Source organism: Aquarana catesbeiana, linkage group LG10, assembly GCF_042186555.1.
Source record: "Aquarana catesbeiana isolate 2022-GZ linkage group LG10, ASM4218655v1, whole genome shotgun sequence".
Taxonomy (NCBI): Eukaryota; Metazoa; Chordata; class Amphibia; order Anura; family Ranidae; genus Aquarana; species Aquarana catesbeiana.
The window spans coordinates 53,755,812-53,773,213 of NC_133333.1; the positions used below are offsets into that span (position 1 = coordinate 53,755,812).

Here is a 17,402-nt window from a genome sequence, read left to right on the forward strand (position 1 = left end):
AATGTACTGAATGGGTCTTTTATTTTGCCCAGACTAAAAAAAGCTTTACAGTCTTGTCCATTTGTCAGCCTGTAATAAAAACCCGAGTAAGGTATTTATTAAATCTGTGTTCCACATTTGAATTGAAAATCGAGCAACGGTGTTATTTCTCAATTGGGAAATTACGGTCGAAATATAGGTGTTATGGACAGTACAGCCTCTCAGACACTGATAAGCAAGTTACAAACTTCAGTCTACCTTTAATCAAAGTTGGAGAATTCTACAGTGGATAAATATATTTTATTAACTCAACATGTGCAATACTTTTGCATAAAAGTCTCGATGATCTAGAGATCTCAGCTGCATAGTCCCTGCTCTAGCAATGGCTTCCACTAAAGTGGATTTGAGGGCTGTCACTTGCGTTGGTGTTTCTCACTTATTTTACTTTTCTAAGGGTGCATAATTCAGTAGCTTCTCAATTAGATCTACGTGAGAGAGCAACATCCGTCGACAACAGTACCGCTTCAGTCCTAGGGCATCCAAAGCATCCCTAAAACACAGAAAGGTTGAGTTAGGTGGAAGCTTTATGTGCCTCCTCATCAGTGCAAATTGGCTTAAGCTTCTACTGAGAAAAAGATTCTAGTTTACACAATTTTATAGCTTAGAATTCATTCTTTGTTTCCAATCCTACTCAGTTGTTGGGAAGTATCATAGTTACCATTTTAAGTACCTACTGGGTATATTAGTCTTATGTTATTGAAAAAAATCACGTTCACAAGTATATGATTTGGGGTTTGAAAGCAGCAACAGTTCTATACTTAAACAATTTTTACAAGCTTGTTTTTATATCTCCTTTTAAATACTATTTTAAAATGTCTATATCTTTAAAGAGGAACTGCAGTCTGCTCACATAATTTTTAACAACAACATCTTTGCCATTCTGAAGCTTCCCTCAAACCACTTTGCATATTATTGTATATATACTGTGATTCTGTACTTGCCAAATATGCTGCAGAAATTTCCCTCCACTAAGTCTGGCTGCATCCATTTTAACTGTGGGCAGCTGAAGCTGCTGCCTGTTCACTTCCTGGATTTACACACACACACCCCTCCAGCTCTGCAGCTCTCATTGGCCCTCGTATGGACTTATCCCCCTCCCTTCCTGGCAAACTCTCACGAGCGTTAGAGAGAGAGCTGTGCATGATGTCATACGCCTAGGCTTTTTACCAGACAAGAAACAGGAAGTAGGCTGTATAAGGTATTTACTGGCAGAAAAAAAGTTTTACTATCCAAAATTAAAACAACAGGGGCAGAACATTTAATAGAAGTTCTGCTTTAAGATGTGTTTTGTGTTTATCTTGTTTTCTCATTTCCAGTTTATGGGATTGCATGCAAGGGGTGAAGGAGGTGCAATACCCTTGAAATGTGTTGGTCCTCTTTTATGGTTCACCTTTGATACAAGTTTTAGGTTATGGTCCCTTCAATTTTGAAAATTCTCATTTTTTGTTGTGTCCTTAGAGACATTTTTCCTAAATTACTGCACAAGATGGGGCCGGTCAAGAAAGCAGTAAAGTTAGGGTAAATCTTTACTTTCTGTCCCAGTGACTCGTGTTACCTTCAATCGAAAGTAAAGTGAAATCTCCCCCCTAAAGGAACAAGGAAGCATAAAAAAAAAAAAAAAAAAAAGCACAGTTTCAAAAATTTGGGCCTGACTTTTGTTTGAACATTATCCATGCTTTAGGCTGGGTTCACACATATGTGATTTGAATGCGGGTTTCCCCGCATCCAATTTTCATGACAGGAGAGCTCCGGGGCGTCCATAGTCTGCATTTAAGCACTTCAGCCCCGGAAGGATTCACTCACTTCCTGAGTATAAATTTTGACAAAAAAACCCCAAATTTTTTTTCTTTCTGCTATAAAACATTTCCAAAAAAAAATTCATCAGTTTAGGCTAATATGTATTCTGCTACATATTTTTGGTAAAAAAATAAAATCGCAATAAGCGTTGTTGAGATGTGACCCCATGTCACAGGTGCATATGAGCAGTGTATGCCTGATTTTGGTAGGCTTGCTAATTGCACACCTGTACGCTGGCTTCATAATCATCCCAGGAATAGAGGTCAGTGCTCATTCTTGGAGACAGCTCCGTCCAGCAGACAGGAGTTCTGGCCTAGGAGTCAGGAGGGAGCCAGTGCAGCACGAAGCTGCAAGCACAGAGGTGCTGAGCGTCAGGTCTGGGGAAGACAGACCAAGGCCTAAGGTCAAAGGCCTGAGCTGAAGTGCTGCGTTTTTAGCCAGGAAGGCTGAATTCTGTTTGTTCTGAAGCAGGACCGTAATGCTGAATACCCCTGCGAGGGAATCTGCTGTTTATTTTCGAACTTTGTTTCTTTTTAATAAAAAAAAATGGGCTGCCATGCCCTTGAAAATGCAGTCGGGACTGACACGATTTCTTCAATTCGCATGCACCACTAGCGCTTAATCACCCCGGATCATCACAGCGTATATCGATTGGATTGCGCAAAAGTTCTTGCATCTACAAAATAGGGGATAGATTTATGGCATTTTTATCATTATTTTTTACTAGTAATGGCGGCGATCAGTGATTTTCAGTGGGACTGCGCTGATATTGTACTAATGACACTGGCAGGGAAGGGGTTAACATCAGGGGCGATCAAGGGGTTAAATGTGTTCCCTGCAGGTGTTTTCTAACTGTATGGGGGATTGTGACTGGGGAAACAGATCCATCTTCCTGCTTAGTGGAAGGACAGGATCTGTGTGATCTCCCCTGTCCTAACGGAGATCTGCCTTGTTTACACAGGCAGATCCCCGTTCTGTCACTGCAGGGAACAATTGCGGGTGGCCAGCAGACAGAGTCCGCTGGACCCGCTGATTGGCTCCCAGCTGGCCAATAGGAGCGCACGTGCACTCACAAAAGCTAGACTCAGAGCCGACGTACAGCAACAGTGATTCTTGGGATTGTGCCACCTCGCCGCAGTATAATTGACGGCGGCTGGTCAGCAAGTGATTAAAAAGGGTCCTGTGGGCCTTTGGTTCCAATTCAGGCAGAAATTCAGACCTGATTCGCACCTGAATTGGTGAACAGGGACGCACCGGACCCCATGATGTAAAGGGACCGCAGCATATGTGAACCCAGCCTAAAAGGGGGAAAATGTAATGCAATATATTATAATTACTGAACTCCATATTTCTCAGCCTGGCAATCTGTAACTAAGAATTTCACCAGTTTACTTAGTCCCGTAAAAGTCAACCAAGTGTAGTATTAACTGAAGTCTTACCCTTCTGTATATTCAGCCTGAAGAAGGCCCAAGTACGCTTCCCATTTATTTCCAACAACTTTCCCACATGTAAAGCATCTCACAGGGATGATCATTGTGTGCTAGAGACTACCGCCTGGAGAAACCAGAAAGATTCAAAGGATCAGTCAATTTAATAAATTTCATTAATAAAAATTATTACAAAATAATAATATTAATAACAAATAAAGTGAAGGTCCCAGGGAGCAGAAAAAATAGGTTGATGTGTTTTGAACATCCTCAGAAAAAAAACTCTGTACAGCCCCTTAGGATTCGTTTTCATTACACTCTGTAGTTTTTATAGTGTATCTTAAAGGATAAATTCACCTTTACAAAAAAAAAAGAATAATAAATGCACATTTTTTTGAAAGTAACAAATTATGATTTTTTTTCTGTTAGGAGCCTGTAAAGCATTGCAACCAGGATCACCAGATCGGAGGTGTAATGCCATGGTCCTGCAGACTGTCAACGTAGCTGTCTGCCCATACCTCCAATACAGGCAGGCACAATCTGACAGGAATACTCAATGACCTACTAGAATGCTCGACAAGGCTTATAGTTTCACATTTATATAGGAGCACTGAATGAATGACAGTGAGCTGGGGGAGAAGATCCCCCATTCGCTGTCCAAAAGGGAAGATTGGGGGGGGGGGGTGCAGCTGTAACAGGTTACATATTACACCCTGAAAATTGGTGAATATGTAACATGCCACAAAAGGTGAACTTATCCTTTTAACTAGAGAAATACTTCATAAATCCAGCCAACGTGCTACAAAGGACCTGCTGTCCTGTTTAGACTCCACAGCAAAAACTTCAACCAATGTGAAGCGATTGTTAGCCCTGTGCCCAACCCCAACCTAGAAGACCATGGTGTCTTTTTAGTTGTATTATCCCTAGAAACTTTCACATCATGGTTGGCCCTACTGACAGCTATGCTACAAACGCTAAAGCTCTAACAACCAACTAACCACACAAGCCCCACCTGTCCATCAGATACCGAATACCTTCATATAATTTTTATATATTCCAATACATTTGCATTGGATATTGATGTGTTTTAAAGGTGGAAAGAGGGGGGGGGGGGGCAAACTGCTGCCAGTGTGAACCTGTAGCAGCGTCCCAAACCTTTCCATCTCGGCTGAATCTCAGGCCATTCTGGGAAGCAAAGCTTCATACTTTGTCAATGTGGTAAAGATTACCCTCCCCTTGCTAGATCCTGCACATTCCTACTGACCAGTGAGGCTGCCCATCACGATGATGGGCCAAAAAATGTGTGGCCATGCTTAGCACTAACTTGGAAGTGTCAAAAATTCGCCTTGTGTTCACAGAGTATTGAAAACTGCCAAAAATAGAAACACTAGCAGTACAACAGGCACACTGGTTATCTTTTTGATTAATATAGTAAAAGAGCATTCTACCAGAAGTGATATTTTAGTTACAGGTGCAGCCTGATGGGTTGAAGCCTCTAGTTTCTTATACACGGTCTTGATCACATTCCCCTTCCATAATTCCTGATTCCTTGTCATTCATTTTTTTTTTTTACTAGTATTGCGTAAGAACAAAGCCAGTGCGTTTTGGATATTTGGAGCACCATTTATTAAAATTACCCTTTCAGCTTAGGGTTATTTGTATGACAAACATCCAGCTAAAAGAAGCCGTAGACTTACCTTTCTGGTGACCCACTTCTGAAAAAGCCACTCCCTGCTCCCCCTCCACTCTGAATGTGTGAATATGTGCTCCCCAGACTCTCATTGTGGTTTCTCCACAGCTCATAGGTCACTACAGGACATATGAGCCAAAGAGAAACCACAGCGCATGGTGAGAGAAACAGGTATTGGACCGATTTGACTCATCAGATACTTGCAGAGGCCAGTAAACAGTGAAGTGGCAACTTGTCAAAAATTGGGCTACCAGAAAGGTAAGTTCATAGATTCCTTTTGTCCTATGTAAAGCATGCAACTAGCAACAAAAGTGTCATGGATCTGCAGTAAAGTACCTCTGTTGTGCTCAGCTTAGAGACGGATCGCCTTTTTTCCCTGTGTGCTTAAGAAATCTTCCCTCAAGCATGGCTCCACCCCAGCCTCTAACAGGAAATACTATATTAACCTGTGCACTGCAAGCCAAGCCTTGCTGATCAATATTGTGTGTTTGGCTTCCTGTGTGCTTCTTCATCTGATTCTGTTTACCGACCTTGGCTAGTTCTTTGACTATCCCTGTCTGCCTGATACCCCGACCTTTGGCATGTTTTCCTGTCTATCCCTGTCTGCTCGTTGCCCCGACCTTATCTCCTGACCATCCTTTGTTGTCCTGGACTGCTACTTCTGCTCTGTCCACCCGAGCCAATCCGTGAGCCTGAGCTTAGTGACCCCGGGGGCCGCAACTTGGAGTCAGCTGCAGCCAAACCCATCCTCACCACTAGAGGCTCTGGTGAACACCTGCTGGCTCCTAGACTCCACACCTTGGGGAATCTCATGCTCTAGCTCCCAGTGTGATCTGTGTTGGTGCTCCAGTGGACCTGCTTCCTGAACCACCCAGAGCTCCATTGGCAGCCATAGGGTCCACTACCTTAGCGGTGCACTCCTGACCACAACGGTGTGCATCTGTCACATTGCCTCAGGTGACCTGACAAAAAGCCTCCATGAACCTACCTTTGTGGGCCTGGGGATCCTGTGCTGACAAGGTCATTTTAAGGGCTACAAATTGTATTAAGTAATGACATAAATATAAAACCATGGGTGTGAAAAAAAGGTCATGGGTATACTGTAAAATGTACTGGTTAAACCATACTACTAAAAATAAAGAGCACATTAATAGTGATAGGAAATGGTGCAATCTGAAAATCTGCCACAAACCAGACCAACTACAGTTATCCATGGTCTAAACCCACTCCTTAGCCACCCCTACCCACTTTCACCTCACCGATATGAGGAGTTTTGTAACACAGCCCCACAACTATCCTTGCCCTTTGTTTGATACAGTACTTCTGTACTACAGGCAAGGGAGGACAGACCATATTGGCCCCATAAAGAATGAGGAAGGACATCTGGTTACAAAGCATGGGGAGAAGGTATTGAATTTATTCTTCTCCTCAGTCTTCACAACCAAAACTGCAGTGTTTATCCTCTGCAGCACATGAAGCACCTCCATGGTTAACTGAGGACAGAATTAAAATTACCCCATTTGTCCTGTTTACCATTATCACAGAGTAAAAGGGAAATAAAATCCCAACTTATGGGTTATCACTAGAACATAAGAGGCAAAATCTTTCAATGAAGACACTTTGATAGCCTTAGGGACAAGAAAGGATTCCCTCACTTTGGAGGGATTTCCTCACACTTTCTGTTGCGGCTATGGGACAGGAAGTGAGGAGAAATCTCCATAGATGGCAAAAAAATAAAAAATGGAAGAGTGTTTTACCCTTTCCTACTTCATACAAAACTACAAAATAGCTGCTGACGCAGACAGAGACCTTTGAATTTTACAGATACTATCTGCAGTTTGAGTTCTTAACAGCCTTTCCCACGAAGAAGGGGGCAAAGTGTGGCTATCAAGTTTATTACATGTTTTGAATATAACCTCTTTTCTTTCTCGATCACGGGGCACAGAGCCTCAGTAATTACCGATGGGTTATATAGGTATCACTAGGTGATTGGACACTGGTCACACCCTAATCAGGAAGTTCAACCCCCTATATAATCCCTCCCCTTGCAGGGATACCTCAGTTTTTACGCCAGTGTCTTAGGTGATGGACGTGTAAAAGATGTCCTGTGCTGAAGCTCCAAAGGGGAATATCCCATATCCTATACTGGGGCAAGCCAGGCGAACCGGATCCATTCCAAAGTGTCTTTCTAGGCCAAATTGGATGGTACCCGGGCCTCGTGTCCGAAGAAATGAGGTTTTACCTGTAACACTTCTCTTTTTAGAGAGCTGGACCCCGCATATTAGAAAATGGTTTTCTAGCCGGGTGCTTTACAGGTCTGTGACCACCGGGGGCTGCCAAGCGCACAAACCTTGTCATGCTGATGTCGGCTCAGTGTTCAGGCTTCACAGCGTTTCCGGCCGGCTCAAGGTAGGATGGAGGGGGGGGGGGGATTTCTCATGTTTGATGTTCCCCCCAGGCTAGGGGGAGGCCACAGGGGTCTAGACAGTGGTTATACAGCTCGGGCACCACCGCCCCCACTGCCATTGCTGTTTTCAGGCAGGTCCTTTACTACCGGCCTCTCTCCTTCCTCTTGTTTTTTTGAAATTCGAGCGGGGGGGGGGGGCGGGACATCAGCACAGAGTGCTTAGACTCCCACTCAGGCCAGCTGCAGGCTATTAAAGCACTCTGTACAGGTGCACACAGCCTTCGGAGGGACACAGAGCTGACAGGTCGCATGTACGGTGGGACACAGGCATTCTCCTAGGCTGCATTTACTAAGTAACACCAGACTGAGCATTGGGTAGCAGGGCTTTTAGCCGGACTAAATCGCTCAGCAGTCAGTGTTCATTTTGTGATACCTCCACCTTGTTGCTTTGCACTATGGGTAGAAGAGGTTCAAACACCCCCAGAGACACTAGGGGATCTCGTTCAGGTTCTGAGGACCCCCTGTCAGCAGCATCCTCCCCCCTGAGGGGCCAGGGACAGCTAGCCAGGGAGAGCCATTGGGGTCAGGGGCTATACCTGCCTCCGGCACGTCAGCCCCTGTATATATTACACAAGAGGTTTTTTCCTCAGCTATTAATGGTTTAGAGGAAAGATTAATGGCCGTAATTACGTCTTAACTTGGTGGAAGAAAAAGCACTAGGCCTTCCTCTGTTTCCCAAGACCCTCAGGAAGAGGAGCTCAGGGATAAAGGAGACAAATCCCTTTCAGAGGATTGTTATGGGACGGATGATTCCTCTTCGGAGGAATCAGGTGGAGAGGGACCCTCTGCGACTTCCCAGGAGGAGAAAGTCTTAGTGCAGATCCTTACTGGATTGGTCTGCTCCACATTTAAGTTGCCCGTACCTGAAACTGTTAAAGAATCCTCTTCTGCTTTGGGGTCACTGAAACCTTCTCAAGCAGCACAGGCTTTTCCTGTTCATAATTTACTTGAAAAGCTCATTTATTCTGAGTGGGATCACCCAAACGTTTTTTTTTTTTTTTTCCGCCGAGAAAGTTTAACACTTTATCCGATGGAAGAAAAGTTTATTAAAATGTGGGGAATACCGGCCATTGATGCCGCCATTTCCTCTGTAAATAGTAGTCTGACTTGTCCTGTAGACAACGCTCAGATGCTCAGGGATCCTGTGGATTAAAAGATGGAATCCTTATTAAAGGATGTTTTTTCCTTAGCAGGATCAGTGGCCCAACCTGCAGTAGCAGCGATTGGAGTCTGTCAATACTTAAGAGACCATGTTAAGCAGGTCATCAAGTATTACCTGAACAACAGGCCCAGGGGTTTGCTAACCTTCCAGCGGCCTTATGTTATGTTGTTGACGCCATCAGAGATTCTATCATGCAAACCTCTCGTCTTTCACTTGGGTTGGTGCATATGCGTAGAATCTTATGGTTGAAAAATTGGTCAGCCGAAGCACCATTTAAGAAGCTGCTGGCTGGGTTTCCTTTTCGTGGTGCAAGGTTGTTTGGAGAAGACTTGGATAACTATATCAAGGGAATCTCCTGTGGGAAAAGTACTCTCTTACCTGTTAAGAAGAGTAAACGTCCCTCTTTCAAACGGACTCTTTCCCCAGCGCCAGGGGCTTCAGCCTCCTCTGTCTGGGGCTAGAAACAAGAGTCAACCCCAGGAAGTCCTGGGGGAAGAAGTCTTCTAGACAAGACACTAAGGCCTCTTCATGAAGGGGCGCCCCTGCTCGCTCGAGTGAGGGGAGGACTGCTACAGTTCTCAAAGCTCTGGCAGGAGGATTTCCAGGACAGATGGGTAATCTCCATGGTAACCTTAGGGTACAAGCTGGAGTTCCAAGAATTTCCCTCTCCTCGTTTCCTCAGATCAAGTGTTCCCAGAGACCCAGAGAAGAAGCAGTCGCTCCTTCTAGCGTTAGGACGACTTTTGTCGCAAGAGGTCATCAGGGTGGTTCCCACAAAGGATCAAGGATTGGGTTTCTATTCCAACCTTTTTACGGTCCAAAAACCAAATGGGGATGTCAGACCTATTCTGGATTTAAGACATCTGAATCGATTCTTAAGGATTCAGTCCTTCCGCAGGGAATCAATTCGGACAGTAGTCTCCATCCTGCAGGGAGGAGAATTATTGGCATCGATTGACATCAGAGATGCATATCTACATGTGCCCTTTTTTCCTGCTCATCAGAAGTTTCTGTGCTTCGAAGTAGGAGGGCGCCATTTCCAGTTTGTGGCTCTGCCTTTCGGGATAGCCACTGCACCTCGAGTGTTCACAAGGATCGTGGCTCCTCCTCTGGCCAGATTAAAGGCTCAGGGTATGACTATCATAGCATACCTAGACGACCTGCTCTTGATAGACCGGTCGGTAGCTTCCTTGAACGGGAACTTGAGGACCACGGTCAAGTATCTGGAACATCTAGGTTGGATCCTCAACCCAGGAAAATCTTTCCTAAACCCAGTAAGAAGACTGGAGTATTTAGGTCTGATCATAGATACAAGCCAGGAGAAAGTGTTTCTTCCTCAGGCAAAGATATCTGCTTTAAGGGAGCTGATTCTGACAGTCTGGACCAAGAAGGGGCCTTCTGTCCGCCTTTGTATGAGGCTGCTAAGAAAGATGGGGTCTTCATTCGAAGCAGTTTCCTATGCTCGGTTCCATTCAAGACTACTGCAACACAGTATTCTGTCGGCCTGGAACAAGAAGGTTCAGGCATTAGACTTTCCGATGCACCTGTCGCATGCGGTGTGTCAGAGCCTCAATTGGTGGCCCATACCCGAAAACCTGCAGAAGGGGAAATCCTTTCTACCGGTTACCTGGACAGTGGTAACAACAGATGCCAGTCTGTCAGGTTGGGAAGCAGTTCTGGAACAGTCTGAGATCCAGGGGCTATGGTCCAAGACCGAGAGGACCCCAACCATCAACTTTCTGGAGATCCGTGCAGTATATCTAGCCCTAAAAGCCTGGACTATCAGGCTACAGGGTTGGCCGGTCAGGATCCAGTCCGACAATGCCACAGCAGTGGCTTATGTCAATCAGGGAGGCACACGGAGCCAAGCTGCTCAAAAGGAGGTGATCCAGATCTTAGCCTGGGCAGAGATGCAGGTGCCATGCATATCGGCAGTTTTTCATTCCAGGGATAGAGAACTGGCAGGCGAACTATCTAAGTCGCCAGCAGTTACTCCCAGGGGAATGGTCTCTGCATCCCAACGTCTTTTGGGCCATATGCCAAAGATGGGGGGTCCCAGATGTAGATCTCTTTGCATCCCGATTCAACAAAAAGATAGACAGATTTGTGGCAAGGACGAGGGATCCTCTTGCATGCGGGACGGATGCGTTGGTGATTCCGTGGCATCGGTTCTCACCGATTTATGCATTCCCGCCTATTCTGCTACTGCCACGACTCCTTTACAGGATCAGGCTGGAAAGGAAGTCGGTACTTCTGGTGGCCCCCGCTTGGCCCAGAAGGACTTGGTATGTAAGGATGACGGTGGGTTCCCCGTGGACCCTACCAGTACGCCCAGACCTGTTATCTCAAGGTCCAGTGTTCCATCCTGCCTTACAAACGCTAAATTTGACGGTTTGGCCATTGAGACCCACGTTCTGAAGAATCGTGGACTTTCAGGTCCTGTGGTATCTACCTTGATCAATTCAAGGAAGCCAGCTTCCAGAATGATTTATCAGAGAATCTGCAAAGCTTATATATCCTGGTGTGAATCCAGGGGTTGGCATCCCAGAAAATATGTGATTTTCTACAATTGGGATTAGAGATGAAGCTGGCCTTGAGTGCCATCAAGGGCCAGGTCTCGGCCTTATCAGTATTATTTCAACGGCCACTTGCTTCGCATTCTTTGGTCCGAATCTTTATGCAGGGGGTGACGCGGCTTAATCCTCCGGTTAGGGCGCCCCTAAACCCCTGGGATTTGAACTTGGTTCGGTTGGTGTTACAGAAACAGCCTTTTAAACCAATACGTCAGATTCCTTTGGTCTTGCTGACAAGGAAGTTAATTTTTCTGGTAGCCATCTCTTCTGCTGGAAGAGTATCAGAATTAGCAGCTCTTTCCTGTAAAGAGCCTTATTTGATTGTTTTCAAGGATAGAGTGGTACTGCGCCCCCATCCTAGTTTTTTACCGAAGGTGGTTTCAGATTTTCGTCTAAACCAAGACATTGTTCTGCATTCCTTTTTTCCAGATCCCTGTTCTCCGGAAGAAAGGTCACTACATTCGTTGGATGTAGTAAGAGCAGTTAAGGCCTATCTGGAAGCAACTGCTCAGATTCGCAAAACGGATGTTTTGTTTGTGCTGCCAGAAGGTTTCAGTAGAGGACAAGCAGCATCAAAAGCTACCATTTCTAAATGGATTCAACAATTGATCATTCAAGCTTACAGTTTGAAACAGAAGATTACTCCGTTTCAGATCAGGGCACATTCCACAAGGGCTATTGGTGCTTCTTGGGCAGTGCATCACTGGGCCTCTATGGCTCAAATCTGCAAGACAACAACATGGTCTTCAGTTCATACATTCACCAGATTTTATCATCAGGTGGATGTGCGAAGGCATGAGGATATCGCCTTTGGGCGTAGTGTGCTGCAGGCAGCGGTACTGGGTCCTCAGGTCTGATTGCACCCTACTTGGTTGTGGTTCCCCTCCCCTCAGGTAGCATTGCTCTGGGACATCCCATCAGTAATTACTGAGGCTCTGTGTCCCATGATGTTCGAGAAAGAAAATAGGATTTTTAAAAATAGCTTACCTGTAAAATCCTTTTCTTTCGATGGACATCACAGGACACAGAGGTCCCGTCCCTCTTCTAATACACTATATTGCTTGGCTACAAAACTGAGGTATCCCTGCAAGGGGAGGGATTATATAGGGGGTTGAACTTCCTGATTAGGGTGTGACCAGTGTCCAATCACCTAGTGATACCTATATAACCCATCAGTAATTACTGAGGCTCTGTGTCCCGTGATGTCCATCGAAAGAAAAGGATTTTACAGGTAAGCGGTTTTAAAAAATCCTATTTTTTGGATTTCAACTTTTCATTGAGGTGCTCCAAACTTCTGAACCAGATTTTTAGCATGACTGCAACATTATGGCGGACACTTTTGACACTATTTTGGGACCATTGTCATTTTGCTATAAAAATGCACTGATTACTGTGTAAATGACACAGGGGTTAAACACTAGGGGGCGATCAAGGGGTTAAGTGCGTCCTACGGAGCGATTCTAACTGTACGGGGGATGGGCTACCATCACTGCGGGGATGGGCTACCATCACTGCTCCCGTCGACAGGGCGCAGTAGATCCCTGTCCTGTCACTAGCAGAACAGGGAAATGTCTTGTTTATATAGGCATCTCCCCAATCTGTGGCTCTGTGACACGATCGCGGGACACCGGCGGACAGTCTGTGGGACTCGCGGGCACGGACACGCTGTACGCGGCGGGCGAGCGCCCGCTAGCCCCGCCAATTAAAGGGGACGTACAGGTACGCCCATTTGCCCACCACTACCATTGTGCCAACGTATATCGGCGTGCAGCCAGCAGCAAGTGGTTAATGTCCACATGAGAGTTTTGGGTGTTCCCGCCACTTGTGTATACACGTGCCACCTGTTGCATTTTTCATAAAATAAATAAAAAGTCCAACAGAAAGAGTGGAATGGTCACAGGACATGGGCATCACTAGCACTGGACACCTGGGGCTTGTGCCCTGCATCTGCTGGTAAATGCCCTGTTTGCCAACGCTGCCCGTGCTTTTTCATCTATACGTCATTTATGCAGCTGCTGCCTTCTGTTACCATCTTCCGCCTGTCAGACCTGTAGCGCAGAGCCGAGGGAAGGCTTCTCAACTCCCCCTCAGCTCTGTGCTACAGGCCTGACTGGGGCAGAAGCTGGTAGCTGCCTAAGTTACATATAGAAGAAAAAAGCATGGGTGGTTGCAGCATGGCGACCTGGGGCACTCATCTGCAGATCCAACACAATGTCAGGATCCAGTGAGTTTAATTCAGGGAAGTACGTGGGGAATTTGAGCTGGATGTTTGTTTTGTAATGGAGGAGGGGGGGGGGGTGGTTGTATTGAGAGGAGGGGGGAATTTTTCTTTGAGAGGCACTCCATGGGTTACTTTTTCTTCACCTCTGCACTCTGTGCATTACTTACTCCTAACCCCGGCAACGATACCCCTTTAAGCCCCTTCGCTGTTAGTAGCAGACACACCCACTATTAGTAGCACACATCATTGCCCTCATCTGGGTGCCCCACTTCTTTCACAATCTAAGCATCTCCCCTGTCACAGAATGTGTGCAGACCCAGGGATGCACATCCAAATATCCCAACAATGGCTGCAGACTTTTTTTTTTTTTTTTTTTTAAAAAGGACACTTAACTGTCCAGGTATCCAGCGCTTTTCTCATGTGGGCCAATTCTTCGTCGGTGTTCTATCGAATAGTGCCCTCCTTTGATAAGTGCCTGCACATGCGCAGTTCGGAAGGCCACTCCAGCTGATTTCCTGATCAGCTGGCGTGACGTCACCATAGTGCATGCGCACATCGTACGAGGCGTTTTCGGCAGGAGATACTATTTGGCAGGCAAAATTTCAACCTATGCAAACAGCGGAAGGAGACCGTAGTTGTCAGATTGTGCTTCGCTGTTGCAGGGCGGGTTTTGTCTGTGTTACAGCCCACCCTTTAGACACTGGCAAAACCCGCCGTTCAACAGACAAAACCCCACCTTGAGCACACTGTGAACCCGCCCAGCAACAACGAGGCACAACAACTGACAACTATAGTCTCCCTCTGCTGTTTGCATAGGTTTAAATTCTGCCCGTCAAATTGTATCCCCCCGTGAAAAACGCCTCTTATGATGTGCGCACGTGCTATGGTGACGTCACGCCAGCTGATCGGGAAATCAGCTGGCGTGGCCTACCGTACTGTGCATGCGCACTTTTCGACGGAGGGCACTATTCGATAGAACACCTGTCAAAAGTGGGAGAGGAGGGAAGGCGGTGTTAAAGCAAAATTTCCCTTTTAGGGCAAAGTTCCGCCTAAATGGCCTTGTACTCTATTTTTCAACAAATCATTTTTTTGCTGTGCTTTTCTGCTTCCTTGTAATGTCTTCCCTGAGATCCCAAATGTCTCCTTTTTTCCACTCACTTCTGTTTCTTTGGAGTGAGCAGCGCAGGTTAATTGCAGTCATGAGCACTGCTCTATGCACACTACAAATCCCATAGTCCCTGGTCCATAATTTGTCTGAGTGACCAAGAGAGGGTGGCTATGTTAGTACAGTGGGACCATGGGGAATGAATGTTGTCACCCTCTAACAGAAAGTCAGATCACAGCAGCAACAAAAAAAAAAAAAAAAAATTAAAAAATTTGAAGATCTGGGAGGAGGCTGAGAGCAGGAGAAGGAAATTTTTGAGTTAGGAATACACAGGGCTTTTTTTCAGCGGGAACACGGGGGAACGCAGTTCTGACACCTCCAGCACTGAATGTATGTAATAGCATGGGGTATGCTGGAGGGATCTATTGTCACTGGTGGGGGATTTGATTTTGTGTGAGAGTTTGTTGCTGATGGGGAATCTTATTGTTGCTGAGGGGTCTTATGTTGCTGGAAGGGATCTACTGTTTCGGGAGAGGTCTATTTTTACTGGCCGCTGGAGGATCTATTGACGCTGGCTGCTGGGAAATCTAATGTTGCTTGGGTGGATATTTTGTTACCGAGTGTGATATTTTATTGTTGTTGGGATGGAGTCCATTGTTGCTGGGGGGAGTCTATTGCTGGCATTCTATTGCTCCTGGCTGCAGGGGATCTATTTTACTGCTTTTCTTTTTATCATTAACATGTTCCATACAAATGATTTAGCACCACAAAATGATACTTGGTTCTGTATTCTCTAAAAAGGGACAGTACTGGTGGGCGAGTATGGGGTGGAATCAAGGGACGGTGGTCAGAGGTGGGTGGGGGCAGAGACAAGGGGTGACTCAGACGGGGGGAGTTCCTGCACCTATTCTCTGAGAAAAAAAGCCCTGGGAATACATATTTAAATATATATATTTTTAAAGCAGAGTATAGTGTCACTTAAAGCAATTGTTGCCATTTTTAAGCCCCATCAAGCCAGCTGTCAAGTGGAATGAATATGGGCAGTAACTATGAATAACCCTGCACTCTCTTCTACTGTATCCCATACAGGATTCTCATTGTAAAGCATGGGGTTACTCACAGGATCCTCCACTCCTGTCTGGATGAAGGCTTCCAGATACTGTACAATTTCTTACCAGTCACTGGGAAGGAACTTTCAAGTCTTCCGTATGTAGCAGCAATGATCATGCGCTTTGCAGGCTTAGGTAACTAAATGCCGCAGCTTGTTTTTGCAGTCGCTACAAGCAACCGCTAGATGGCAGCAAAGTACGTTATTGTGTGTGCTATTAATAGGCTCAGTGCTCACTGGGTTATGCAATGCTTTTTGGCCAACCTAGGAAAATAAAAAGGAACAGCATCCTGCACTGCGCAATGGTGATAAATTAGGTCTTAAAGTGAATTTATAACTTTTTTTCTAGATATACATCAAAAAGCAAGAGATGGTTAGAGGCTGTGGATATAATACAAGAGATGGTTAGAGGCTGTGGATATAATACAAGAGATGGTCAGAGGCTGTGGATATAATACAGGAGATGGTCAGAGGCTGTGGATATAATACAGGAGATGGTCAGAGGCTGTGGATATAATACAGGAGATGGTCAGAGGCTGCAGACATGGTACAGGAGATGGTCAGAGGCTGCAGACATGGTACAGGAGATGGTCAGAGGCTGCAGACATGATACAGGAGATGGTCAGAGGCTGCAGACATGGTACAGGAGATGGTCAGAGGCTGCAGACAGTACAGGAGATGGTCAGAGACTGCAGACAGTACAGGAGATGGTCAGAGACTGCAGACATAGTACAGGAGATGGTCAGAGACTGCAGACAAAGTACAGGAGATGGTCAGAGACTGCAGACATAGTACAGGCAGTGTTGGCCCATGCATTGTGGGCACATGGGCGGCCCAGCCTATCCCTGCCGCCTCCTCCCTATCCATGTGCCCGACCAGTTTCAAGACGCCGGGTGCATGGATTCCTATGGCAGGGGTGGGCAGCGGTCAGTGTTGCCAACTGTCAGTATTTTTACTGGCAGCCAGTAAAAATAGGATTTTTTAAAAACAGCTTACCTGTAAAATCCTTTTCTTTCGAAGGACATCACGGGACACAGAGCCACAGTAATTACTGATGGGTTATATAGGTATCACTGGTGATTGGACACTGGCACACCCTATCAGGAAGTTGAACCCCCTATATAATCCCTCCCCCTTGCAGGGATACCTCAGTTTTGTAGCCAAGCAATATAGTGTATTAGAAGAGGGACGGGACCTCTGTGTCCCGTGATGACCTTCGAAAGAAAAGGATTTTACAGGTAAGCTGTTTTAAAAAAATCCTATTTTCTGTCTCGAACATCACGGGACACAGAGCCACAGTAATTACTGATGGGATGTCCCAGAGCAATGCTACCTGAGGGGGGGGGGGGAACCACGACCAAGTAGGGTGCAATCAGACCTGAGGACCCTGTACCGCTGCCTGCAGCACACTACGCCCAAAGGCGATATCCTCATGCCTTCTCACATCCACCTGATAGAATCTGGTGAATGTATGGACTGAAGACCAAGTTGCGGCCTTGCAGATTTGAGCCATAGAGGCCTGGTGATGCACTGCCCAAGAAGCACCAATAGCCCTTGTGGAATGTGCCCTGATCTGAAACGGAGGAATCTTCTGTTTCAAACCGTAAGCTTGAATGATCAATTGTCGAATCCATTTAGAAATGGTAGCTTTTGACGCTGCCTGTCCTCTATTGGGACCCTCTGGCAGCACAAACAAAACATCTGTCTTGCGGATCTGAGCAGTTGCCCCTAGATAGGCCTTAACTGCTCTTACTACATCCAACGAATGTAGAGATCTCTCTTCCGGAGAACAGGGATCTGGAAAAAAGGAAGG

At 45.9% G+C, this 17,402-nt stretch overlaps 1 protein-coding gene across 4 annotated transcripts in view; it reads right to left on the reverse strand.

Moving 5' to 3' along the window:
- Nucleotides 1-257: 257 nt before the first annotated feature.
- The window catches only part of LOC141110693 (DNA-directed RNA polymerases I, II, and III subunit RPABC5-like), a 61,474-nt gene continuing 44,329 nt past the window's right edge, over nucleotides 258-17,402 (reverse strand). For 2 of the 4 annotated variants that reach the window (XM_073602194.1, XM_073602195.1), the window contains exons 2-3: nucleotides 3,276-3,390; nucleotides 258-529 (exon numbers count right to left, since the gene is read on the reverse strand). In XM_073602194.1, the coding sequence (XP_073458295.1) occupies nucleotides 421-529; nucleotides 3,276-3,370 (204 nt within the window). In that variant the 5' untranslated portion in view covers nucleotides 3,371-3,390 and the 3' untranslated portion in view covers nucleotides 258-420. Of the gene's footprint in view, nucleotides 530-3,275; nucleotides 3,391-15,601; nucleotides 15,784-17,402 lie in introns of those variants that run through there. The other 2 variants (XM_073602193.1, XM_073602192.1) reach the window with 2 other exon arrangements.